The following is a 23,035-nucleotide window of genomic DNA, read 5'->3' as shown; positions in this document are numbered from 1 at the left end:
GGTGGAAGTGGAAGTGTTTTCTCTAGCTAAGGCTTTACCCATAAATACGGGCTATGTACATTGTTCTTTCATAAATAAAGGCAATGCAGACAATTCCCTGGAAACCCCAGCTACAGCATTCCCTTACTACGAGTAACATTTGCCAAGTGACTCAACTGTATACACAGCCAGTTTGATTTCATTCGTATTTCACCCCAGGGCTCTGGTTTCCTGATTATCCCTGCTGTTCACGTGCTGCTTTTGGCAGCAATGATGTTGGTCAATTATTTCTCTCCGAAAGGAAATGCTGGCACAATTGGCAGACCAGCCAGCTCCAGGCAGATTTTGTTGCATGTGTACCTCCCAGGCTTGGGCTCCTGCTGTATGTGACTGCAGTTCCACCAGCTCCAGAAAGCCTTCCTCCTCCAGCAGCCCTCTACAGACCCTTGCAACTTGCAGTACCTGTGACAATTCCACCTTGCCCTCAGATATCAAAACACAGCCCTAACAGGTACAAATGTTGTTACTGATGTTTAGGGATCTATGCAACTTCTCTGGACAAGCTGTAGGCAGCCAGGCCTGGAAGTTGCCTTTTTGCATAAAGCTGAGCTCTGAATTTGTCTGCTGAAGAATTCTAGCCTTTGGTTTCATCTGAAGATTTGTTTGAAATATTCCTGCAGTGCTTGTTCATACCTTTTGTTTTCAGCAGTATAAAGGAGATGGAAAGAAATTATCTCCATCTTAAACAGATATTCATATACAGGACAACACTGCTTTGTTGCCATACCCTTCATGTCTTTACTGGTTATTTTCCAGCTTTCCCATACACTCCTCCTTAGGAAAGGCAGATCACTGGCCTATCATTCAGTGCAGAATTGGAAGAGCTAGCCCGGTCCCTCCAGCTCCTGGCAGCAGCACTAAAACAGGCTAAGATCCAAGAATGGTTTTTCCAGGGTCTCTTTGCTCTACCAGTCCCAAGAATCAGGTCTCAGCTGAAGTAAACTAGAGCAATTTTGTCAAACGCAGTAGTAGTATGCAGCAGTCTCACTCACCTTTTCTTCCCAAGAGAAACAAACAACACAGCTAAAAGAAATCATTCCACCTCTAACCCTAATCTCAAAACTCTTTTATCACAGAACATTTAGCAGATACATGCTCACCTGTGGGCTTCATTTCAGGTGTTCCTACCTAAACATGTGACCCCTAATGAAGCAGCAGCCATATGTCATATTACAGGCAGGTGATAGATGGAGTTAATCATGCACCTTTGAGCCATTCCATCTTCACCCATTAAACCACTTGCCTTGGGACTTGTTCTAACATCCCAAACCAGGAATAGGTACAGCCAGAAGAAATGGTTACAACTTTGAAACTTGGATGATATTTTTAACCTGAAAAGAGCCAGGAATGTACGTGTGTGAACTCCTGCCCCTTTCCCAACAAACAGTAATGAAGAGCTTCCAGCTATTGGCATTAAAAATAATCATCCTGTCAGGAAAATGTTCCTTTCCCCAAACAGGGAAGGATTCCCTCAAGCTCTCTCTCAAATTTGTATGTGTTTGATGGTAGCTCTTAGTCTTATATTAGTGACACATTTATGGGCTGCTATCTTGAGGGCTGGAAACAAGATTTCACATCTTTTCAAAAGAGAAATCTCCCTTTCCACTGTGACATGCCCTGTTAAACTCTGGCCCTGGAAGGTTTCTTCATACTACACATCAGTTGTAATATTTTAAGGTACAGAAAACCAACTGAAAATTGCCTCTGAAGGAGTATATATTAACTTTCCCTTCTAAGTGTGATGGTTGTACTTGTGGAATGAAGGCATCTGGATTCACAGAAAGAAGGGTGTGGAAAGACTCACAACACAGTAAAAATTCGTGGGCGTGCAAGGGAAAAGACAACATAGGACAGAGGCTGTCAGAAAGCAGATCAGATCATGAAAACTGAAGAGCACAGGGCTACTTGTAGTGGTGCCTAGCTCAGTCACTAACCTGAGGCATGTCCTTGGGCATGTCTTTTCACCTTGCTGTGATTCCATTCCCCATGTGTAGAGATAATATGTAACTTCAGATTGTGCCTTGGATGACAAATTCAACATAACTCTTTAGGGTTAGCTTACTAGACACAGTAGGGGTGAACATAAGATGATTGTTCACTGTCTCCCTAGTAAAACTCTCCTCCCATTAGACTGAACTTCTCAGGAATAAGTGAATGATAATATATTGTTGCAATTACTCTTCTTATGCATGCACATTTTTATTTGCCTGAGACCAGGAGTATGTGCTGGGAACAATTATGGCACTATACAACTTCCAGTGATTGAAGGGAGTTCAATCTAAACAATCTAAACAACTCACTTCCTTAATCATAACAAATTTGGAATCTCTTTCTTGACTTTATCAGCTGAGTGCTTGGCTCAGGATATGTGGGTCATTACTTCCTCATTCTTCAACATAAAGGCAAACTGGAAGCCTGCTTGGGATTTCTTTGGACTATTTTAAAGATCTCCAGATAATCCTCTGAGAAACCATACTAGATCATATCAGCATTTCTCTAAAACTCAGGTCATAGCTCCTCTCAGTACTTGGTTTTCTAACAGTAGGGATGAAAAGCTCAAAAAGGTCAAATACCTGGAGTGTTTCTTTATTTACATATCATAATGAGTAAAAAGCCCATATTCTAGATTCTTGCATACCCTGAAAACCCATTTACAAACCTCTTAACTACTTCTCTTGGACTGCAATTTCAGCCATTTTATGATGGGATGGAAACCTTTTTCCCAAACATGTCCAAATTGCATCTTCAGCTCTTTCAGGGCTCTCACAGCTCTAGCTCCACTGAAATTATTAGTCTAGATTTCCAGTGCTGTGACAGCAAGCAGAGCCTGTCTGCCAGCATACACACAGACTGATCTCTGAATGGAAAATGAGATAAGAAGTGAATGGTACTTCAATTAATGGTAATGCAGAACACCCCTGGGTAATGCTCAGGGTATAGAAGATACTTAGAAAGGTGGGAGAATAATGAAAAATTTGGAGTGAGGCACACTGAGGGACAATTTCAGGTTGTTCTTTTTTTCCCTAGCTAAACATTTGTGTGGTTTGTCCTAAGTTCAAGACAGCTTGCACTTAGTATCTCCTTCCCCTACCCTCGTGATAACTTTGGCAACAGAAAAAGATCATACACGTGAAACGACAAAGTTGAGTATCTCAGTGATCAGAAATGAATTGTTTACATTAGAGAAGAGCTGCAATTTGGAGAAGGAAAGAAGCCATACCCTTGGGAACACAGGGATGATTTGTGCCCTTTTAAAATCCTAGAAAACCAAGAAGGGCAGATGAGCTAAGAGCTATTTTGGGGGTGGGAAGAAGGGCGGAATGCCCTTCCTTATTCCAGGGATCAAAAAAGAGACCATTAGGCAAAACTAAAATTATGACTGAAGGACCAGAGGCTCCGGAAAAGGAAATGCTGGTACCATTGTTCGTCAGCATAGAGAGAAACGATACCTCAGAGGTTGGACCCCAGGGCCAGAGTGGATAACTTCTCAGTGTCCTCTCTCCCTTCTCCTCCATTCCACCAGTCCAGCCCCTGTTTGCAATAAATACCTTGGCCTGTCCTCAGCATGGGAGAGGCACATGAGGAGCAATAAGGGATGGAAGGGAATAAATGGGTTCATGGCCACACTGAAGAGAATGTACACTGTTCACTCTTGGGTTTTGTTAGTGACATTCCTAGAGCAGTCTCTTCCTACACAGCTGTTTCCACAATCAGGTTTCCATCTGAATGGTGCCCCTTTGACAACACATGCCAGTAAAATGAATGGCAGTAGCACTCTGCAGTATACTCTGATAATTCTGTGATGAGGGGAGAATGTACCCTCTGTGCATTTTGAATCTGTATCCCAAATACAGAAAGGATCTGACAGCCAGGCCGCAGAAGTGTGCAGCAGGCTCAATAAACATGGTGTAGGTTCAGTTACCTGAGCCAGAAGGTGTGACAACAGTGGTTTTCAGTTCCAAGATGGTGCACTTCAGCAAAAAGGTACTGAATTTTGTAACTGTGTTGGGAAATTCTCACTTCAAATTAGATTGAGACTATTTCATTGATAACTGCAGGTACACTCATATGACTCAAAAGGTTATTTAAAAGCCACAAAAATGGGCTAAGAAAGAGAGAATTTTTTTTTTTATTTTATTTTTTAAGTACAAGGAAATTCCCAAACTTTTTGTATTTCAGGCAGTTTAGACCAACTACAAAACAAAAGAATATTATCAAAAATCCTAGGTTGCAAATGGATACACCAGCTAAGCTGCCCCTTGACTGCATATGAAATTTCTGACGAAACATGGCCTAAAGACCTCAGATACTAAGGGAAAAGGAGCTCATGGGTCTTCATCCCTTTCTGCAACAGCCCAGTTTCCTTGAAAGTCTTCCTCCTAAACACTCTCAGATAAATCACAGATAATGACAGGCATCGATGCAGTTCAATATTTCTATTTTGGTGGACAAAAGTAAACAGTTGCTAACCGGAGTTCCTCACAGTTATAAATGCCATTAACTGGCTCTCAGAATCCTGCTGTTTCAAGGGGAGATGTGACATTAAGCTTGCAGGGCAAAGAGGAGTCAGCATTTACCAAGTGAGTCAAAGAGAAGAACTTTAAATAAGAAGACCTCTATTGAGAGCACTGATTGAGAAGAGTGTCTGCTCTATGCTGCCTTTAGATGTCAGTGGGATTACAGTTACGCTCATTTATGACCTGGGATTTTTTTCAAAAGGGGAGGTATACCAGATCATTATTTCTTGCACTGTTTGGTCTGCATTTAGACAGCCGGCAGATATAGAAAAATGAAAATGAACAAACTGAGATTATCTACTGCCAAAATATGTCAGTTTCCAGAGGCTGGGAAGGCAGACAGAAGCAAGATGGCAGGCCAAGAGAGGAAGGTTTCTGCTCCTGGGAGTGAGGACAGATGGAGCTTCTTGAGCACACAGCTTCCTGAGGGACCAGGTTTGGCCACCAGGAGCTTAAAAACTGCTGTTTGCATCTACCATGATGATGGGAACAGCATAGATCTGTATGTACTCTTGGTAAAAAAGCAGCACTGTGCCTCTAGGGAAGTCCATTTCTCACTGATAGAAGCAACACTGCAGACCCCAAACACAAGCAAGCATCTTGCAATACAGGGACAAGAGTCCCTATTTTGAAATGCGGGCTTCCACTGACTTTCAGGTGTTACTGAGCTTTGCAGAGGCAACATCCTAAAATCATCAAACAATTTAACTTCCTGTTCAGGCGTTGCCATTACAGTGGTTTCACTTGGCTGTGTATCATGTGCTGCAGAGGGAGGAGGAGAGAAGTTGTGTGAGCAACTGAGTGTGCAGCCTGGCCCCACAAGGAAGGAGGGCTGGTGGTACGGGGCCCTGGGAGACGTGACAGTGCCTGGAGGGGGTGGGGACAAAGCATCAGGCCCACCGTTAGCACCATGCTCTTGGGGATCCTCGTGGTGCTCTGCTTCATCCCCACTGCTGATGTAACAGGTAACAGCCCCCCCCCCCATTTCAATCCTGTCTGCTGATTTTCCTCATTGTGATGATCAGGGGAGAAAAGGACTAGAATAGCTTTGAGTTGACTTGCAGAAATCATTCTGTGTTTGGATGAAAGGGAACAGACAGAGCGTGCTGCTAAGACTGCATATGGAGCAACTTGATATTACTGAGAAGCTGTTTATTTTCCTGCCAGAAGTATCCTTGCAAGATAGGATCCAAGAGATTTATTTTAATTTGATTTGTCTTCAGATGCATTTGGGAATTGCATGCATAGATAGAGGAGGGTTTATTTCACCTTTCCCCAGCTTTACAGATTTTGCTCAGAAGTGCCTTCTCTTTGGGGGCAGGGAGGTTGAGCAGACCTGGTGCCAGTGCCTCTCATGGGTCAGCCTCTCTACCAACCCCCAAGTCTTAAGTGCAGAGCTCCAGGGCCCACTATGGCCCAGCTTGATGTGATGGGCTGCAGAGCTGAGCCCACCCACATCTTCACAGAACTAGAAAATAAAAGGACCACAAGCAGAGTTGTTTACTGAGCTCAAAAATGGGAGGGTGGGGATTGCTTTGTTTAGAAGTTTATTCTTATTCACGAGATATCTTGCTTCTTTCTGAGAAGATCTCTAACAACGTAAAATATCTATTTGGGATTTTGAAATCCTGAGTCTTAGTGAATCTTCCAAATCTTCAGTTGTGGTGGCTGAGGGTATTTTGCCTTGCTGTTGTCTTGATGATGCAGTGTTCGTACGTTCAGAGTTAACAAGGCTTTCCAAGGGGTACATCAAAATGCAAAGCAAGGCAAGAGATGATGGCTTTTGCTAGGATAATCTTGAGACAGACAATTTTTTAAACCACTGGCCTGCGAACTGTTATTATTGGGTGTTCTCCAAATATCAGTGTCTTGTATTTTACAGGGAAGTTACAGATAGGAATAAAAATCTGTTTTCCAGTATAAAACTTTTCACATATAGAGCATCTTTGAAGGTTTGCTTTTTCTGATATGAGAGATGATACAATTGAATCTGTTTTTTCCTTATTTCTCCCTTACTTTTCTATAATTCTTTTCCTCAGTGAAGACATTGTAATTTGCATGACACCATGATCTACATTTCTTTAAGAGTTCATAGGCTTTTTGTTTCTTCTTCTTTTCCCATGTTTATAATTCTGTGATTGCAACATTATAATTATTTCCAAAATGGGCCTCTGGTTGTCAGAGAAGAAACGGATTGCAGGAAGGAACAAGTACCAGCAATGAGTTAAACAGTTTGACCTCTCTCACTTTTTGTTGGCTAAATAATTACCTTACTAGAGCCTGTAAGAGAGACAGGTAGATCTAGTTGTCTGTCCCATGGATTTTGTGAAATTAGTAGTGTCAGTGGGTTCCCACTGCAGAGTACCACGAATTACCTCATTGTTTTTCTACCCGCATAACCTCTGGCTTATGGGCTCTGGGTGTTAAAATCAACCTCTAACCCGCTAAGGTTACCAGCATGCAGAAGACGTATGATGTGAGGTTAGCCAAGATACAGGTGACATCAATCAATTCTTGTTTAAAAAAACCAAAATCACAAACTGACAAGAAACCCCCTGTGTTCACACTGGGTTTTTTTCTTGTCAGTTTGCAACAAGTGTCAACTGGGCTTTGTGTAGCACTATGTTTCCTGCAGTACTCACACCAGTGTAAGAAAGACTAGCAGAAAACAGGTCTGTAACGGCTACAAGGGGAAGCTCCCTCCAGCTGCACATTATACACATAGCTTGGTGACCAAAAAGCAAAGCAACAGAGAAAGACCCACATACCTGGGAAAGAGAAGTTAAAGGAATTGCTCAACAGACCACCAGCAGCAGAACTGGAATACCTTTGTTTATAGCACAGCTGTGTGTCTTTCTGTTTGTGGATTAAATAACCTCCTTTCAGTTTTTCCCCTACCACCCCAGCAATTTATCTGGGCCATTTTTTTTACTTTACTTATAGAAATCCCAACTTATTGCAGATTCCTTGCTCTGGCAAAAAGCTCCTTCAAGTCAATTGGCATGGAAAAGAAAGAAAAGAGAGTACAAAATATTCTTAGCAGAATATTTTTCCAATAGCTGATGATGATTCACGGAAAGTTCTGGAAAAAACCCTCAAAATAGTTATTTTCCATACTTTGTCGACTCTATTTCACTTTCTTGGCAAATAAAAAAGGAAGAAGAAAAGTCAATGAAGTTTTGCTTGTATCAGGGGTCCATGATTAAGGAGTTGGAATTTTATGGATATTATCTGTGGATGGCACTTTTCTTTCATGATGCAAAACCTCCTCACATGTCCTGCACGACAGATGAGGTATAAAAAAGCTTAGCAAACATTTTGAGGTCTCACATACCATCGCATACAAATCGTACGATCCTGGGAAACTTGTAGCCTGTGTACACTGACTTAAATGATTTTACAGTTTCAGACTTCACAGCTTTGTGAAACTGGCAATGATTTTTCATAAGTGCCATCTTCTTGGCTGGGTAAGGCCAAGATACAGATATTTATTACTATGCAGTGTGACTGAACACAGCTCTGGAAATGGTGATCATAGCCCTATTTAGGGGAAAGCATACACCAATGGAAACACATACTAAATGTTTCAGAGTTTCACCTTTTTAATAAACCCAAAGTGACACTTAACAAGAAAAAGTACGTAGGCAAAAGCACTCTCAGCCAATCTTTGCTCAGAATGGTCCAGCTACAACTAAGAATATAATCAAATCCTATTCAGATCACAAGTGAAGTAAGGGATGTCTGTTCTTACTTTGTCTTATCCATGAAACTAATACACAGTTTGGCATGATTTACTTTCTCCAATTCAAAAAAACCCAAGCCTGGAGGAGGAAGCAGGCCAGTCTAACACTTCTGTGTGGGGTAAGCCTGCCTTGCCCCTGCTGGCATTGCAGCCCAACTGATTCCCGTGGTACTAATTAGTTCCTACAAATGAAAACCAAAAGATCTTCCTCAATCAGTTTAGACTTGAACTACTAGAGCCACTTTGTGAAAACAGATTTGAGTGCTTAGCTTAAATCATGTAGGAGTAGTCTTTATTTAAAGTCTTCACAAATACACTTTTTCCCAGTCCTGAGCTGTGCTGCATCCCAATGTCAGCAGCATGGGGTCAGGCATTCAACACACAGCCTGCACGTCAAGGCAAACAGACCAGACCAAAACCCCAAGAGGTGGAAATAAGTTGAAAGAACTTACTATTTTAGGTAGGTGTATCAAAAGAGACTGGTTGCAAATTAGCACACTATTATGACAAGGACATAAATAGCCCAAAACTGTAGCCAAATAGTGAATCTCAAGGCATGAAGCTAGGTACTAAACATCAGGATTCCACATTAGCTGACAACAGCAAAAGGTGGCGGGAAGTCGTTGAGGTCTGCAGATGAGTCTAAAATAACTTTTGAAGTTGGTCCCTCAGGGATGAGATTTTACTGCTCTTTGTCCTTCCTTTGGCCATAGTGAAAATCTGAACAGGCTTAGCAATAAACATCCATTAGTTTTCTATAAGTACTTGCAGCAAAAGACAGGCAAGCATTTTTCTGCATTATAACCCTTCTGCAAGTCTCTGTTCCAGGATGCCTATTCTGGTTGTAAACTCTGTCACAGGGATTGAATATACCTTCAGAAGAGACCTTTTCTGTCTCTGTCAGGGTTGTACTGGTGGGCACTATTGCAGTTCAAATCAGAATAACTGTCTCGAGCGAGATGCGTAGAATTCTGCTGTGCTAAAGGTAGTACAGTTCTATTGCAGATGAGTACATTGCCACTTAGGCCAAAGATCAATTTTCTGGCCAAGAAAATTATGATGAAATACCTTGTCTAAAGCGGTGGAATCCAAACCTCCCCCTCTTTACTCATGCCTTATAAGCCCATGTGAGAGCTTTTGTTGGAAAATGCTGATTCGATGAAACTGAAATGTTTTGTTGAAATGTCTTCATTTCAATGAAAATTCACCACAGGCAGCAGCTCAAGTAGAAACCTGCCTTGTTTGTCATTACTCAGTTACTGCTCAGTTCCAGGATTCCAAGATCTGTGCTTTTTTCTGCTGGAAAGCCTGGAAATACCCTTCATCAAAACAAGAAGCTTCATAGTGTTTGGGTTCCCTACAAACATGGGAGTTCAGAGCTGTAATGAGCCCTGCTCAACCCCACATGCTAACTATGTTGAACAAAGAAACACAAGGAAATTAGACTACAGTCTTTCTTTGATAAATCTGTGGCAGTAGAGCATTCCCTGTCTCATGGCTTCCTGCTCTCATGAGTAGAAAAGGGTGGTAAACAAGACTTTCAGTGAGAAAATGAACAACTTCAGCAGTTTCATGGGTTGGGCTGATAACTAGAGAACCTGGTAGCAGTGGGTTGTTTTTACTGCCCACACCCTATCACTAGTCTTGGCCATCTCATGCACCTTTGTGTTTACTTTGCTCCCTGGATCACATTCATCCCAAAGGAGTATCCTGTGCAAAAGGCTGGGGTACTCTGTCTTCTTGTGTAGGTATAAACACAGTAAATGTAGCTTTCCGGTCCTAAATATTGTTAAACATAGTGAAATACTTGTTTTCGAGGCATTCTGGATCTGGCCTCCTTCCCATTCATTTCGCTTACTAGCCTTTCCTGAAGTCTCATCACATGGATTAATTAGAAAGAATATAGTTTTTGCAGCAGACCTTCAGGATAAGAGGTGCAATTGTAATTCTCACAGGCACAGCAATTCTCAGGGATCTATAAAAGGCTACTAAGACCTCATGTGAGTTGAGCTTGCGTGAAGAGTTACGTAATCATATACACACACGAACGGGCTGGCGTTAGCTCTGGCAAGTTCCTAGCCTGAAAGCCAGAACTCCCTTCCTCCTACTTACAGGTCACCATTTGAAAAGTTGGGCCTTGTTTGTACAGGATGATTTTTCTTGGAAGAAGTTGTCTTTCTGCATAGTCCTTGCAGTGTTTCATTGTTTGGCAGGTAGTAGCACTGAGGTCTGTATGTCAGAAAACATTTCCTGTTTATGTATTAGTCTGGTCAATTCAAATTGAATTATACCTTCATGTGATGCTTTTCTGCAGGCCATTCAAGTGCTAAGTGCCAATGCAGCATCAAATTAGTGAGCTTCTGAGTCCTTTGAGAGATTAAGAATCTACTACAGCTGCTAGCTAGAGAAATGACTTATTTTACATTGAAACAACAGCAGTTCGTGCTTTCAGTGCTCATTGTCCAAGGTCCAAACTGTTGAAATGGTTCAGCAAATCCACCTGCAAACTCTTCAAGTCTGTCATATGATTAAAAAGCAAATGTATAAATAATACTCTCTTATCTGACTGCTAAACTCAGCATTTAATTCACAGCATTTTCACTCCATAATGTCTCCTGGGAAAATGCCTGCTAACAAAAGGGTAGACTAAGGTGGCCTTATATGTATACACATGCACACACATTGCAGAGCAGCCTTCTGAGCCCTGAAGTTAAGTCTTTATCGCATGGGCCACTTTCTGTACCAGTGTTCTGATTCTGAAGAAAAACACTCTTGACTTCACACTCTTCCTCTAGTGACTACGTAGTTATTTATTTAAAGGGGAATTGTAGCAGTAAGAGCTCCTGTGAGAAACTGCTTCTGCAGCTTGGTGGTTGTGTACCCTGGAAGGAAGTGTCAGCAAAGGAGACGAGTTGTGGAGAAGAGTTGCATGGGAGGATGTGTGGCTCTGAAGTGTTTCTGTATCTCATGCAGTATTTTATAAATAAGTGTTTTTCTCACTTTCTCCTCTCTCTTCCAGAAAACAAGATTTTAGTAGATCAGAGTCCTTTGATCACTGTAGCTCACAAAAACGCAACTCTAGTCTGCAATTACACATACAATGGAACGGGGAAGGAGTTTCGAGCTTCACTGCACAAAGGAACAGACAGAGCAGTTGAAGTTTGCTTTATTTTATGGAACACGACCAAAATTAGCAGTAATTCGAATAAAGAATTCAACTGTGAGGGGATTCATGATAAAGACAAAGTCATCTTCAATCTCTGGAATATGAGTGTCAACCAAACTGACATTTACTTTTGCAAAATTGAGGCCATGTATCCACCCCCGTATGTCTACAATGAGAAGAGCAATGGGACGGTCATTCATGTGAAAGGTAAGCTGAGAACTCTTTGTAGGCCAGTATCCTCCCTGTACACACTCCCTACATGATGGCTTAATGCAGTTAGTTTCCTTTAAAAAAAATAAGTTCGGTTGCCTGGTAAAACTACATTACTGCTCCAGATGTCCCGAAGAAGACATTTTAAATGATGATTAATACAAATTGTTCATTGGAACAAGGAGTAAATAAGCAAAGATTGAGGGGGTAACTTTCATGTACTTAAAGTTTTCTCTGTTCTTTTCCTTGAAGAGACACCCATGCAAGTACAAGAGCCCCAGTCTGCAATTCCTTTGTGGACTATGGTAGCAGTGACTGGAGTTCTTGCTTTCTACAGTATGCTGATAACTGCAGCTTTTGTTAACTACTGGGTAAGAAACTACTGTTTTCCTTTGCTCTTTGTCCTAGTTCCTGTGCTCTGTCCTAGTTCATTTTTTAGGCTATACTTGCTGTGCTTACCACCAACTCACTGATACCCCTCACCTCAGGATCACAGTGCTTCTTCACCCCCGCTATATGTGCACACCCATGCTACACCCCAAAAGAGGTGAAATACCAGGTGCTGTCCAGGTGGGCAGTCAGGCATCTGCAGTAGAGTGCTAAAGCAAATAGTACTGCCATAGTGTTGCCAGTGCCCAGCACACTAGAAATACTGTGACAGAGTCTCTAGCTCTGCCAATTGTCTGTGTCAAGGAAATCCAGCACTACAAGCATTCCTGGAAAAACTCTTTGAGCCTAGACTGAGAGAAGGAGCTCACCTACAGTAAAACTATCTTAGGGAATGCTCAGTTGGCCCAAGGCCATCTGCACTGATGCCTTGTGCCTATCCACCAATTCCCTCAAGTATGTGATATTTCTAGCAGCTTGGCTGCAAGCAAATAGGAGCACTGTGATCTCAGTAGTCCCTCGTCTGCCTCTGTACATTAATGCTAAGAAAGCTGAGACACTCTTATGGATCATTATTTTTGCTTTCTAATCTCTCTGGAGAGTTGGCTGGTCAAGGCCACATCCAGTTCTGCCTCATGGAGTACAGAGAGAGTGAGGTGTGATGGAGAGACAGCAGAAGGACATCTTCCTAGACAAGTCTTAGGACTGTGATCTCCCAGAGCTGATTTACACTAGTTACTCCATGTGGAAAAGACTTCAACAACGATCATAGAGAGCTGTGTTCCTTGCATTCTGCCCTTTTCTTTTATCTTTGCCATTAAATAGCAATTATCAGTACATTAGGAGGTAGCCTGTAAAAAGGGCCCAGCGTCCCTAAGAGGTTCAATGTGTGTATACAGAAAGCCACTCTCACTGCTGGTTGAATCCTGAGATCTGTTAAGCGTTTCACAAAAATATGCTTGTTCAATATATAGTTATTTCTGATGGAAAACATCAAATGGGGCATTGCCATACGAAAATGCAGAGGCAGGTCCTTCTTTGTGCCTTACTGTGGAAGCTGACTCCTAGGAGAGTTGAGAGGATTACAGCAAACAGCTGACAGTGTTACAATGCTATGCTACAGTGGCTGTGCCTGGTCCTGGTGAGACACTGTAGATTCAAATCCATCACTTATAATCTGAACCATTTTCTCTGCTATATTCATTTGGTACCTAATGGCTACACACTTTGCTACTAACATGTCTGCCCCCAGCAAGAGTGGCAAGGCTGCACTGTGATGTGTGCCATTCGCTGCATCAGTTTTTACCTGCTGTTATCTCTGCTGGAGATATTCTCCTGATAATATGTACTCTGAGCATGGATATATTTAGTGTGTTGCTGAATATAAATACAGCTGCCTAGAAGACATTGTGAATTGTGAAAAAAAAAAAAACTCCTAAAATGTGATACTTGACAGCCACAGCAAGCCTGTTTCACCTGAGTTCCTGAAAGCAGCTAAAGATTTGTCTATTTACGTACAGTTCTGCCTTCCCTGGAGGGAAAGGCTGCTTTCCTCTCCAGAAGCAGCAGTCTTTGATCTTGTGACAGTCCAGCATTCATTCATGCTAGCAAAATGTCTTTCTCCCATGCAAAATTGCCTTTTAGGTGAATTAATAACCATATATTATGGAGTTGAGCACATACAAGTAAAGCTTTTGTATCTACTGATATATATATCACCTGCATTGCATGACTTAAACAGCATGTAACTTACAGTGAACACCTTGCATATATATATGATTAATATAAAAAAGCTTAAAATGTTTCATTGTAACTGCCCTACTCTATATGTACAGCATAACTCAGCCACCAGATTTTCTAATACAAAGCTCCTCCAGTTCTGCAGCATCACAAGCATATTGCAGCATATGTAAATATATATGTAGCTAAGAAGGAAACATCAGTATAAAGGAGATTTACAAAAGAAGGTATAATTAGTATTAACAAAAACCAAGGAAGCACTTTACATGGCCCCTGATCAATAAAGCCTTCAGCTACACAGAAACACCAACCTTATGCACAGCCTGCAGCAGTCAGAGGCTCAACTGCTGCTGTAGCCACAAACTTCCTCTATGATTACAGGGAAATTATTTCACCTGTCTTCTGCTACTTGTATTTCTGAGACAGATGATGCCTCCCTTGTCTCACAGGGACATTATAAAGCAGGAATTCAACAGTGGAAATGAGTTTTTTGAGGCTCAGATAGTGATACAACTAAAAGATTAACATCAACTTTGATTCTTTTGCACCTCAAAGGAAAGCTTAGAACAATAAAGGCATTGCATGTTACTTCTGTAAATGGTAGGCAAACCATGATACACATATCCTGATTTTTCCTGCTTCTGTTTGAGTTAAGCTGATTTCTTTTTTCCTCCTAATAAAGGAGGACAGTCTTCACTGTCCAGGCTGCATTGCTTCTGCTGAGTCACTTCACAGCCGAGAATTGATGGTGAGAGGCACCAGTTTGTATCCTTGATTTTCAACATTCCTTTACCTGGAAAACTTAACCGTGTAAATCTCTTGGTAGATAAGCTGGAGATGTACATTCAGGTTGGGCAAACTCCATAGATTATTTTATGAGAATATGTGTTCCAATCTTTCTGTAAATGCCCTTAAACCTGAGGCTGCCTAATAAGTATGTCTGCTTCCCTGAATCGGGAGCTAAGGTCAGAACTGTCAGTAGTTAATATGAGAGTTGGGTGAGATGATTTGTTAATTCAAAGAAGGAAAAAATAATTAAATCCTTTACTAACTTCTCTCAAGTCTTCTTAATACTCAACCCCCCTCTGTTCAAAGGATCCCTGTTCCCCTTCTTAATTTCCCTTTTCAAGTGCTCACCCCAGACGGGACAAACTTACTGCAGAAATGTTTTCACATTTCTCTTCACCCTTTTCCCACAGCACAAATCTAAAAAGAATATGTACCATCAGAGTGACTACATGAACATGACTCCCCGGCACCCACCGTACCAGAAGAACAAGGGTTACCCATCCTATGCACCAACACGAGACTACACTGCATATCGGTCCTGGCAGCCGTGATACTCCTCAGTTGACCTATTCGTGGCCTTGGGTGCTTCTAGGCAGTCACTTGCTGTTGGACATGGAAGGACAGCCTCTCATTTTCTCATCATGTTTGTTATTATTGATCATGGATAACTACACCACAGCAAGTATTGTCTAAACTTTGATATAATATACTAAAAGAAAAACAAACAAACAAAACCAAGAGGGAAGTTAAAAGGACTGTTTTCCATGATGGCTGAAAATGAGATACAACTTGTGATGAGGGTTGTAAGTGGGTAAGACAGAAAGATGGAATCAGAACTCAGAGCTGGTCTACTCCTAATACTTCCAGTTTTGCGTAGCTGTTAGGAGACCCAGAACATCTGACCATTCCCAATAACTGTTGCGTTAGATTTAACCCTTAGTTTCCTTTCCTGTATGTCTAATCCTCAGAAACCCTTGTTAAATATGACAAAATGTAAAAAAATATGTATTTTCTTCCCTAGAAGACCAGGGCACAGTCTGAACTTCAAAACACATGCTTGAAAGACGGATGGAAAGGTCAGCCAAGCTATTAGGCTGTGGCACAAATGGGCTGCCAGGACAAATCAAGCTGATAGAAAACTACTAAACCTTCAATATGTGACTCCTTAGGTTGGATACTTTGCCATAAGGCCATTTGAAGTAGTGATCAAGCAAATCCACAAAGTGAGAAAGTAATCAATCTGGAGACAAAATAAAGACAATCAGGAGAGGAAGAAAGATCTGTCATCATCATGAAGAACCCCATTTCTGTTTTGTTTGCCTCCTACAGGAAGGGAACAGAAAGTTGTATGGGATGCATTAGAAGACAGAGAGGTCAGATTTGGAGGAGAGTTTTACTTCCTTTTTCAGTTTTTGTTTCTATCCAGAAGGCATTCTGCTGAGTCCTCCTGAAAACATGTGCATATCTTCCAGCACTTCTGGGAGCTCTTCCGAAAATCTGGGTCCAGACATGAGCAACTAATGATCACTTGAATTTTTTTCCCATAAGCACCCAAGGTTTTGGGTTGTGAGAGGGTACTTCATTCCCACCATTGTGAATCAGAACTGCAAGTGCTCAGCCACCTGCAGGAACTGCTCTAGGCTCTTCAAGGAACTTTTTGTTGACTGGAGGTTACCTTTCTATCTAAAGATGTTACTCAGGAATGCTCCATGCTGGATTATGACAAAGATTTCAGCAAAATCTGCTTCATCCTTTCAATTAAGCATGTTTACATTAATATGACATCCTAAATTGTAATTGGGATTGTCTTGGCATAACATCCATTTTCACACTGAGGAGTTGAGGTTTATTTTATACTGACTAATATATAAATAATTAAATAAAAAATAAATCATATTTCCATCTTGAAGTAAAATTAGGATTGTGCAACATTCCCTTTCCTCCAAATTGGGATAAGCAGGTTCTTTCCCTCTTTGGAGGGACATTACAAAAGGAGAGATGTGGAAGTGTGGCAACAATCTGCTTTGATACCTTAACCCCAGAAAAAAACTTTGGCACTTCCAAATGCAAAGTTTCATGTGAGTTTGCTGACTGAGCCCCAAACCATTTGTTCTGAGTCGTATCGCCACAAACCATGTTACTGGAGGGTGCTATGCCACCTCTATGCAGCAGTGACTTGCCTGAGCACCCACTGCCATGAGGCAGCGCTGCATGTTTGGTATGGGACTGTGGTCTTGGACCCAGCAGTCCCTGAGAACACTCCTCTGGGTCAGTTCAGCAGACCCAAAAGGTTATGATTAGGCTGAAGAAATTAAAACCAGTCTTTTCGCATGTTTCTTCTCCTTTCCCCTCACCAGATGCACAAACCCTCCAAGACTGACATTTTTTCCACATAAACGTTTTACTCTCTTTTCCTGAAAAGCCCCTTACTGTGCCTTTGTACCACAGCTGAGGCAGCAAGGTGCAAGTGCAGGGGTCAGAGGGGAATGAGCTAGACGGGACCCACGACAATCCCTGCATGTTCCCAGCTTGGCTGTTCTTGCTGGCACTGACCGGGGGAATGCTAATGCCTTGCCACCTTCCTCCTCACTTGGAGGGGAGATGTGGATGATCCTGTGCCAGGGGCATCCAGCCACTTCTGGTAGAGAGCAGCAGGCTTTGTGCAGTCCTCTGACAGGGTTAAGGCACTATTTCATCAGTCTCCATGCCATCTACCAGTGTTGTCATTGTATAACCCAATGTTAACAACTGCTCTGATTACAATGTGCTGTGAAAAATCACATCTTCTAGTGCAAATATAAGGTGAGATGGCAAATGTGTATCAAAAGCATAAAACAGAGCAAATGTTCTCTATTGAAATTTCATGTATATATTTCTAGATATAGATGTTTCTATTTCATTATATCTATATTCCCTAGAGTATAATTATACTTTTTGCAATCTTGGTTTAAAATGATTAAATAGATACAGTAAATTAAAACTGAATAAATGCATTGGGCCTGAGGCTAGTCAGAGAAAAGTATTACTTTCTAAAGCAAATGTTGGTATAATTTGCTTTCCTTCCCCTAACATTTTTGTAATTTCCATATCTAAAGCATACTGATAGCTCCCAGGACATGATACTGGAAAGTAAGTCCTGGAACATCTGGAACAAGTATTAATTTATTTGACTGACCAAAAAGAAAGGGAGATACATCCTAGACATACAATGAAACAAACATGAAGGATCAGGACAGGAAAGGCCCCAGCACTATGTAAAAGTGGACATTGCTGCTATATTAAAGAAATGTAGGAACACAGATTACAGACTGTTGGCAATGAGATACCAGTAAATACCTTTTATCCACCACTGTAAGGGACTAAATGAAAGTGTTTGCAGAGAAGCAAGCCAGTTAACCCTGGAGTCTGGCTCTGCATATGTGGATTAGCATATATGACAAACAGAGCAATCCTAATTTATTCCATCTGGTTTTAGGCAATGCATAACATGTCAGGACAGCCCTGGCCCTCCCTGGCCCTGTCTTTGGGGGCTATATACTGTTTACAGGATGATGTAAAGAGAAACCTCCCTCTGTTGCAACTCTGAACTTGGAAACTGGCCGTTATGGAGGACAGCAAGAGATCAATAGGATTTTCTGCCTTGCACACAGGTCTTAATTCAAATGCAAATATAGTCCTGCCAAACAGTGATTTAATTTTTCATCCTCCTTCCCTCCACTTCTGGATCTCAGTGTCAAATGAACATCTGATATGCAGTCATCATATCTGAATGGCAATCAACATATGTTGCAAGGGGTCAACCAAGGGTTGCGCTGCTCCAGCCCCCTGCATGCTGATTCCTGTTCTGCATGTATCCCACACAGTACAAAACAACAGCCTGTCTCTTCCATGCTTCCAGGAACCAAGCCCCTAGGACACAAATGCTGAGGAGTTATCTCTGCAGTATCTTGAACATTCACCACTGGGGCTATCAGGGTTACTAACGCCAAAAGTCTTGGATGTTCCTTCTAGTTTGAATACACCAAATTCCAATATCCTTCTAGCGCATGAGAGTTTTTGAAAATGCCTCTTCTTTCTTCTGCAGCTATAAACATGGACCCTGCATGTCTGACAAGCAATATCACATCTTCCTCCTTTGCATATCATCTCTTTTCCTTTCATCCCTATGGCAGACTCAGCAGTTCAGGAACCCATCCATTTGTTAACCTCTAACACCATTGTGCAGCCTTCCACTGTACCCCTGACTAGCTATTCGCCTCACAAAGGCTGTCTTGTATGCCACATTCCTCTTCAGTTTGGAGTAAGGAGTTGCCATAGGAGATTGGAGCCATGTGGTGATTGGATAGATGCATGTTTTCTGTTTGAAGGATTTGGGGGTCTTTCATCACTTTGATTTTTCCCATAATCTTCAGATTTTCAGTTGTGCCAAACAACCACGTGGGAATCCCACACACCACGTGCTTCCCACAGTGCATCTAATTTCTGCACATTTAATTTCCTATGCATAGCAGGCTTTTGGCTATTGCCATGTTCATTACACCTGCAGACATGCCCTGACAACAGAAGCAACTTTGGCTACTGATGGTATGTTTGATACTAATAAATAACACAGTACAAAAAGCTTGAACCTTAGGAGCACACAAGCAAAGGCTTCAGTGCTAAAGATCAAATCTTTCCGCTTTCGGCAAGGCTTTTGCTGTGTGACTGGAAAATACTTCATTCAAGATGAATCACAGACCAAGGCATAATTTTGTTAGTCACTCACACTAACCAGAAAACAGGTATGGGTAATGAGTACAACATCAGCTTTCTTAAGGTCCAATAAAGAGTAGAAAAGGCTGCAGACAGCACGAGGCAGTAATTTGTAGCTAAAGTCAGTGTCTGTAAGTGGCTCTGAGAAGGAAACATTACTAGCCGCTTATCTTGATGCAAATGGATTGTTCTTCACAATTAGGTGCTTTTGTTAGAGCATCACATTACAGTATGTTACTATTCCAGCCTCAGGGGCATGCAGATATTTTGATGTGGCCAATTTGGCTGAGAAAGTGTCAGGAGGCTGCCAATTTTATACAAACCCATTTGCAAAGAGACAAAAAGTTGAATGGTCTCAAATTCATGGTGGGTTTCTCTGGTTTTGCTTTTAAACTGGATCTCCAAGATCAAGGCACTGGTTCGCACTTTGTTTTTTCTCTTTATACTTCTTTCCTGTAAAAAAAAAAAAAAAAAAAAAAAAGAAAAGACAGAAATGTGACTTTATTTTCAGGACCTATAAACCTACCAGGAGAACTTCAGTTCTGGGAAATGTCTGTGTCTCATTGATCTAACAACTGAAATGACAGGGAATTTTCAAAAGCCACAATTTTCCTAGCCATGACATCATTATGCGGCCACATCATTCCTTTTCCTCACTGGCTTTTTATTCCATCAAGAGAAGTATTCTGCGTCAAGCTGAAATGTTTTCACGGTCTGGAACAACTCTAGTTTTTTAGTCAGGAAAAAATACTCCCTAACCAGCAAAAACAAAGACACAAACAAGCAATTTCTAACAGTGCAGTTCTGTGGAAATTAACATAGTGGTTTCAGCCTGGTAGGAGGATCAAATGGCCTTTTTACAAAATCCTTTTGCTCTAAAGTAAAGAAGCTTAAGAAATTACATACTAAAGTACCTTAAAAGAAAAGACACCAGGTTGCAAAATCAAGAAATCAAAGGCAGGAAATGCCAGAAGGAAGCTTTCCCATCCAGCCTCTCTTCTGCCCCCTTGTGTGACCGGAGTGGCTCTTTAACTACAATTGCGTGTTTTGCCTGCCTGCAGCGACTTTGTCTTCTTATCTGAGCATACATTGCTCAGAAATGCTGGTCCACTCCCTTGAAGGAAGCTGCAGCAAGGGCTGCAGTAAGAGGCTTCAGGTATTGTCAGGGTAGGTTCTTAGGTGTCAACACTGCAGGTACAGAGTCTGAGTGACATTTCAAGCCCCTCATATGGAAGGCTGTAGCAGCACACAACCATCAATCAGGCTAACTTAGATAACGGCTAAAGTAATGGCCAACAGCCCTGTCAGTGCCCCATTAAATTGAATCACTCTGTTGTGAGTCAGAATGAACTGATTTTCCTCCTATGCTTGCTGCCTGTGACAGCCTTTAGGCTACTTTAATCTTCAACCACCAGTGGTCAAGATGAGAGCTGTTTGTTTGGGGTTTTTTTATCTCATGATAATGACAAAGTAGGCTGCTTGCATTTCTTCCTGGGCTTCTCAGCCTTCCCCAGCCAAATCAAAACTGGCTGGAGAAAGGAACTGTTTCTGTTTGCATAGCTCATTGGCTCCTGAGGCATAGGGACTGAAGCTGAAGTCCAGGGCAGGAAGTCTCCTTTGGGAACATTATCCCATGTAGCTTTTTCTCTCATTAGCAGAATACTGAAGTAATGTCAATGCTTTATTTTGACAGCAACCAAAAAGTATGAGACTATGAAGATACAGAATTGGACAGCAAGGGAACAACCTCTCTATGCTGCAGACAAAAGCTTACGCTAGTCAAGTCCAGCTCCGTGATGGAGCAATCCAGCACTAAGGATGGGAGAAGCAAAAGGGGTTAAAGGAGAAACCACTCTGAAACCACTTTAGTGACACTCTGGAACAGTCCCTCAGGGAATGGAAATGAACAGACCAGCTGTAGGGTGCATGACACTAGGCAGACTTCTGCCTCTCCCTGGCCATATGCTACAAATAACAGTATTAAAAAAAACACCCTAGTCCTTGTCTCCAGAAGTACTTTTTACTCCATAGGCTGCTATGCATCAGGGTTAGGGACAAGCTGCACTGATGATGGAAACAAAGTTAGGTCCTGCGTGTAGACTTGGGTGCACTGCTGAGTCCCAGGAATCTCTTGAGATAAAAGCTGTAAATCATATTCAAAGGGAAACGGCCAAGGAAACCACAGGAGGCTGGAGAGGCAGGATGGATGAATGGCTGACTGCAGGAAAAGTGGAGCTAAGCCACTCCAGGCTCATCTCCAGCAGCTGAAGAAATGCATTAGTTTGGACAGCAGCTACAATGAATTTCCTCCAATAAAAGCAGCCCTTGGAATGATGAAGCTTCTGTGGTTGTTTTCTGAGATTCAAGTCAAAATAACCATGCATATACACTTACCCAAAACCAAAAGAGATTTGAAAAAATAGCCTTATTTCTCCCTTTTCTTCTTTCTGAACTAAAGGATAATTTACAAATCCTACATTTATCCTGCAGCATAAGGTTTTAAAATCAGAGTATTCCTTTCTTTTTTCTCTTTTTTATTCTTTTTATTTTTATTGCGGAATTTCTGTTGTAGTTGTGCAATCTGAGGCAGAGAGGCAAAAGGAGGACCAGGGTATGGGTAGAAGATACCTGTACTGCAGCTCAGCACTGTACGGCAGTACCCACACACTGTGAAAGAGAGTAGGCCCAAAATGAAGTTCAAAGAGTCCATAGGCTACATGAGCAACTTGGTGATGAATGTCAGTTAGAAATGAGCAGCAGAAAACCGCTCTGTTTTCCTATTGCTGTGGCTTTGCTCGGTGATGATGACATACAAAGATTAAGTGTAACTGCATGAGCTCCAGTTGTTTATCTCCTTTACTATCATCGCCAGTAAGCGAAGGAGATGTGTGGGTGTCACCTGCAAAAAAGAAGTTGCAATTCTGAGAGAAAAACATCTGCAGATCAGAGGAGGCAAATGGTCTTGTTTAATTTATGCACATCCAGTTTCCTTCCCATCACTAATCTGCAATGCTGAATTTAGTCTCCTGGATTTATCGTTATTATACTGACAGAGAATGCAAGAGAGAGGAAGACAGAGGGACTTGAGTGATATCAAGTGCCCAGAATGACTGCAGACCACTGAGGTAATTTGTAAATCACTAAGATGGCCTGGCTCCTAGGGCATGGATTTTGATTTTCCCTCTGCTCTTTCCCCATCTGCTGAGCTACGGAGATTTGCAACAATAAAAGCTATCTGCTGTGCAACCACTTTACAGAAGAACATTTTGTTCAGGCTGCTGTTGAGGTATGCTAGCAGAAACTGGAAGCCTTAGGTCACCAGCTATGACATGAGTGTTAGTATCTGTGTAGAAGGTGTAGAAGATGTGATTCTTCTGTGCTTGCATGTTTGTGTCTGTGACAAGAGTTAGCCTCTGCACACCATTAAATGTAACTTCTTGCATACATCACATAGGAATCACTATTTTAAGACATATTTAAAGCAAAGGCATCTCCTACATTGGAACTACTGAGGGATTTTTTATGTATGGACATGAAAACAATTGTACACAGATGTAAGCTTTTGTCTTTTCTCCCCATCATTATGTATATATGTAAAAATATAATAAATGAAAAAACAGTGGACATATGTCTTGGATTGCACATCATGCACACTACGCTCACTGAGTCTAAGATATCTCTAGATTAAGGATG

The 23,035-nt window shown here is 41.7% G+C and overlaps 1 protein-coding gene across 1 annotated transcript; it reads left to right on the top strand.

Annotated features, from left to right (window-relative positions):
* Positions 1-5,324: 5,324 nt before the first annotated feature.
* Positions 5,325-19,725, top strand: CD28 (CD28 molecule). Its single transcript, XM_061378614.1, has 4 exons — positions 5,325-5,521; positions 11,318-11,671; positions 11,927-12,045; positions 15,001-19,725. Exons 1-4 carry the CDS (start codon positions 5,467-5,469, stop codon positions 15,139-15,141), a joined length of 669 nt encoding a protein of 222 aa, XP_061234598.1. The 5' UTR covers positions 5,325-5,466; the 3' UTR covers positions 15,142-19,725.
* Positions 19,726-23,035: the final 3,310 nt, after the last annotated feature.

This window comes from Neopsephotus bourkii, unplaced genomic scaffold (assembly GCF_033783945.1).
Source record: "Neopsephotus bourkii isolate Nb327-2 ecotype Australia unplaced genomic scaffold, CSIRO-AGI_Nbou_v1 NB_196, whole genome shotgun sequence".
NCBI classification, from domain to species: Eukaryota; Metazoa; Chordata; class Aves; order Psittaciformes; family Psittacidae; genus Neopsephotus; species Neopsephotus bourkii.
Note: the sequence above shows the minus strand (reverse complement) of the source record. Positions and strands in the feature narration are given on the sequence as shown.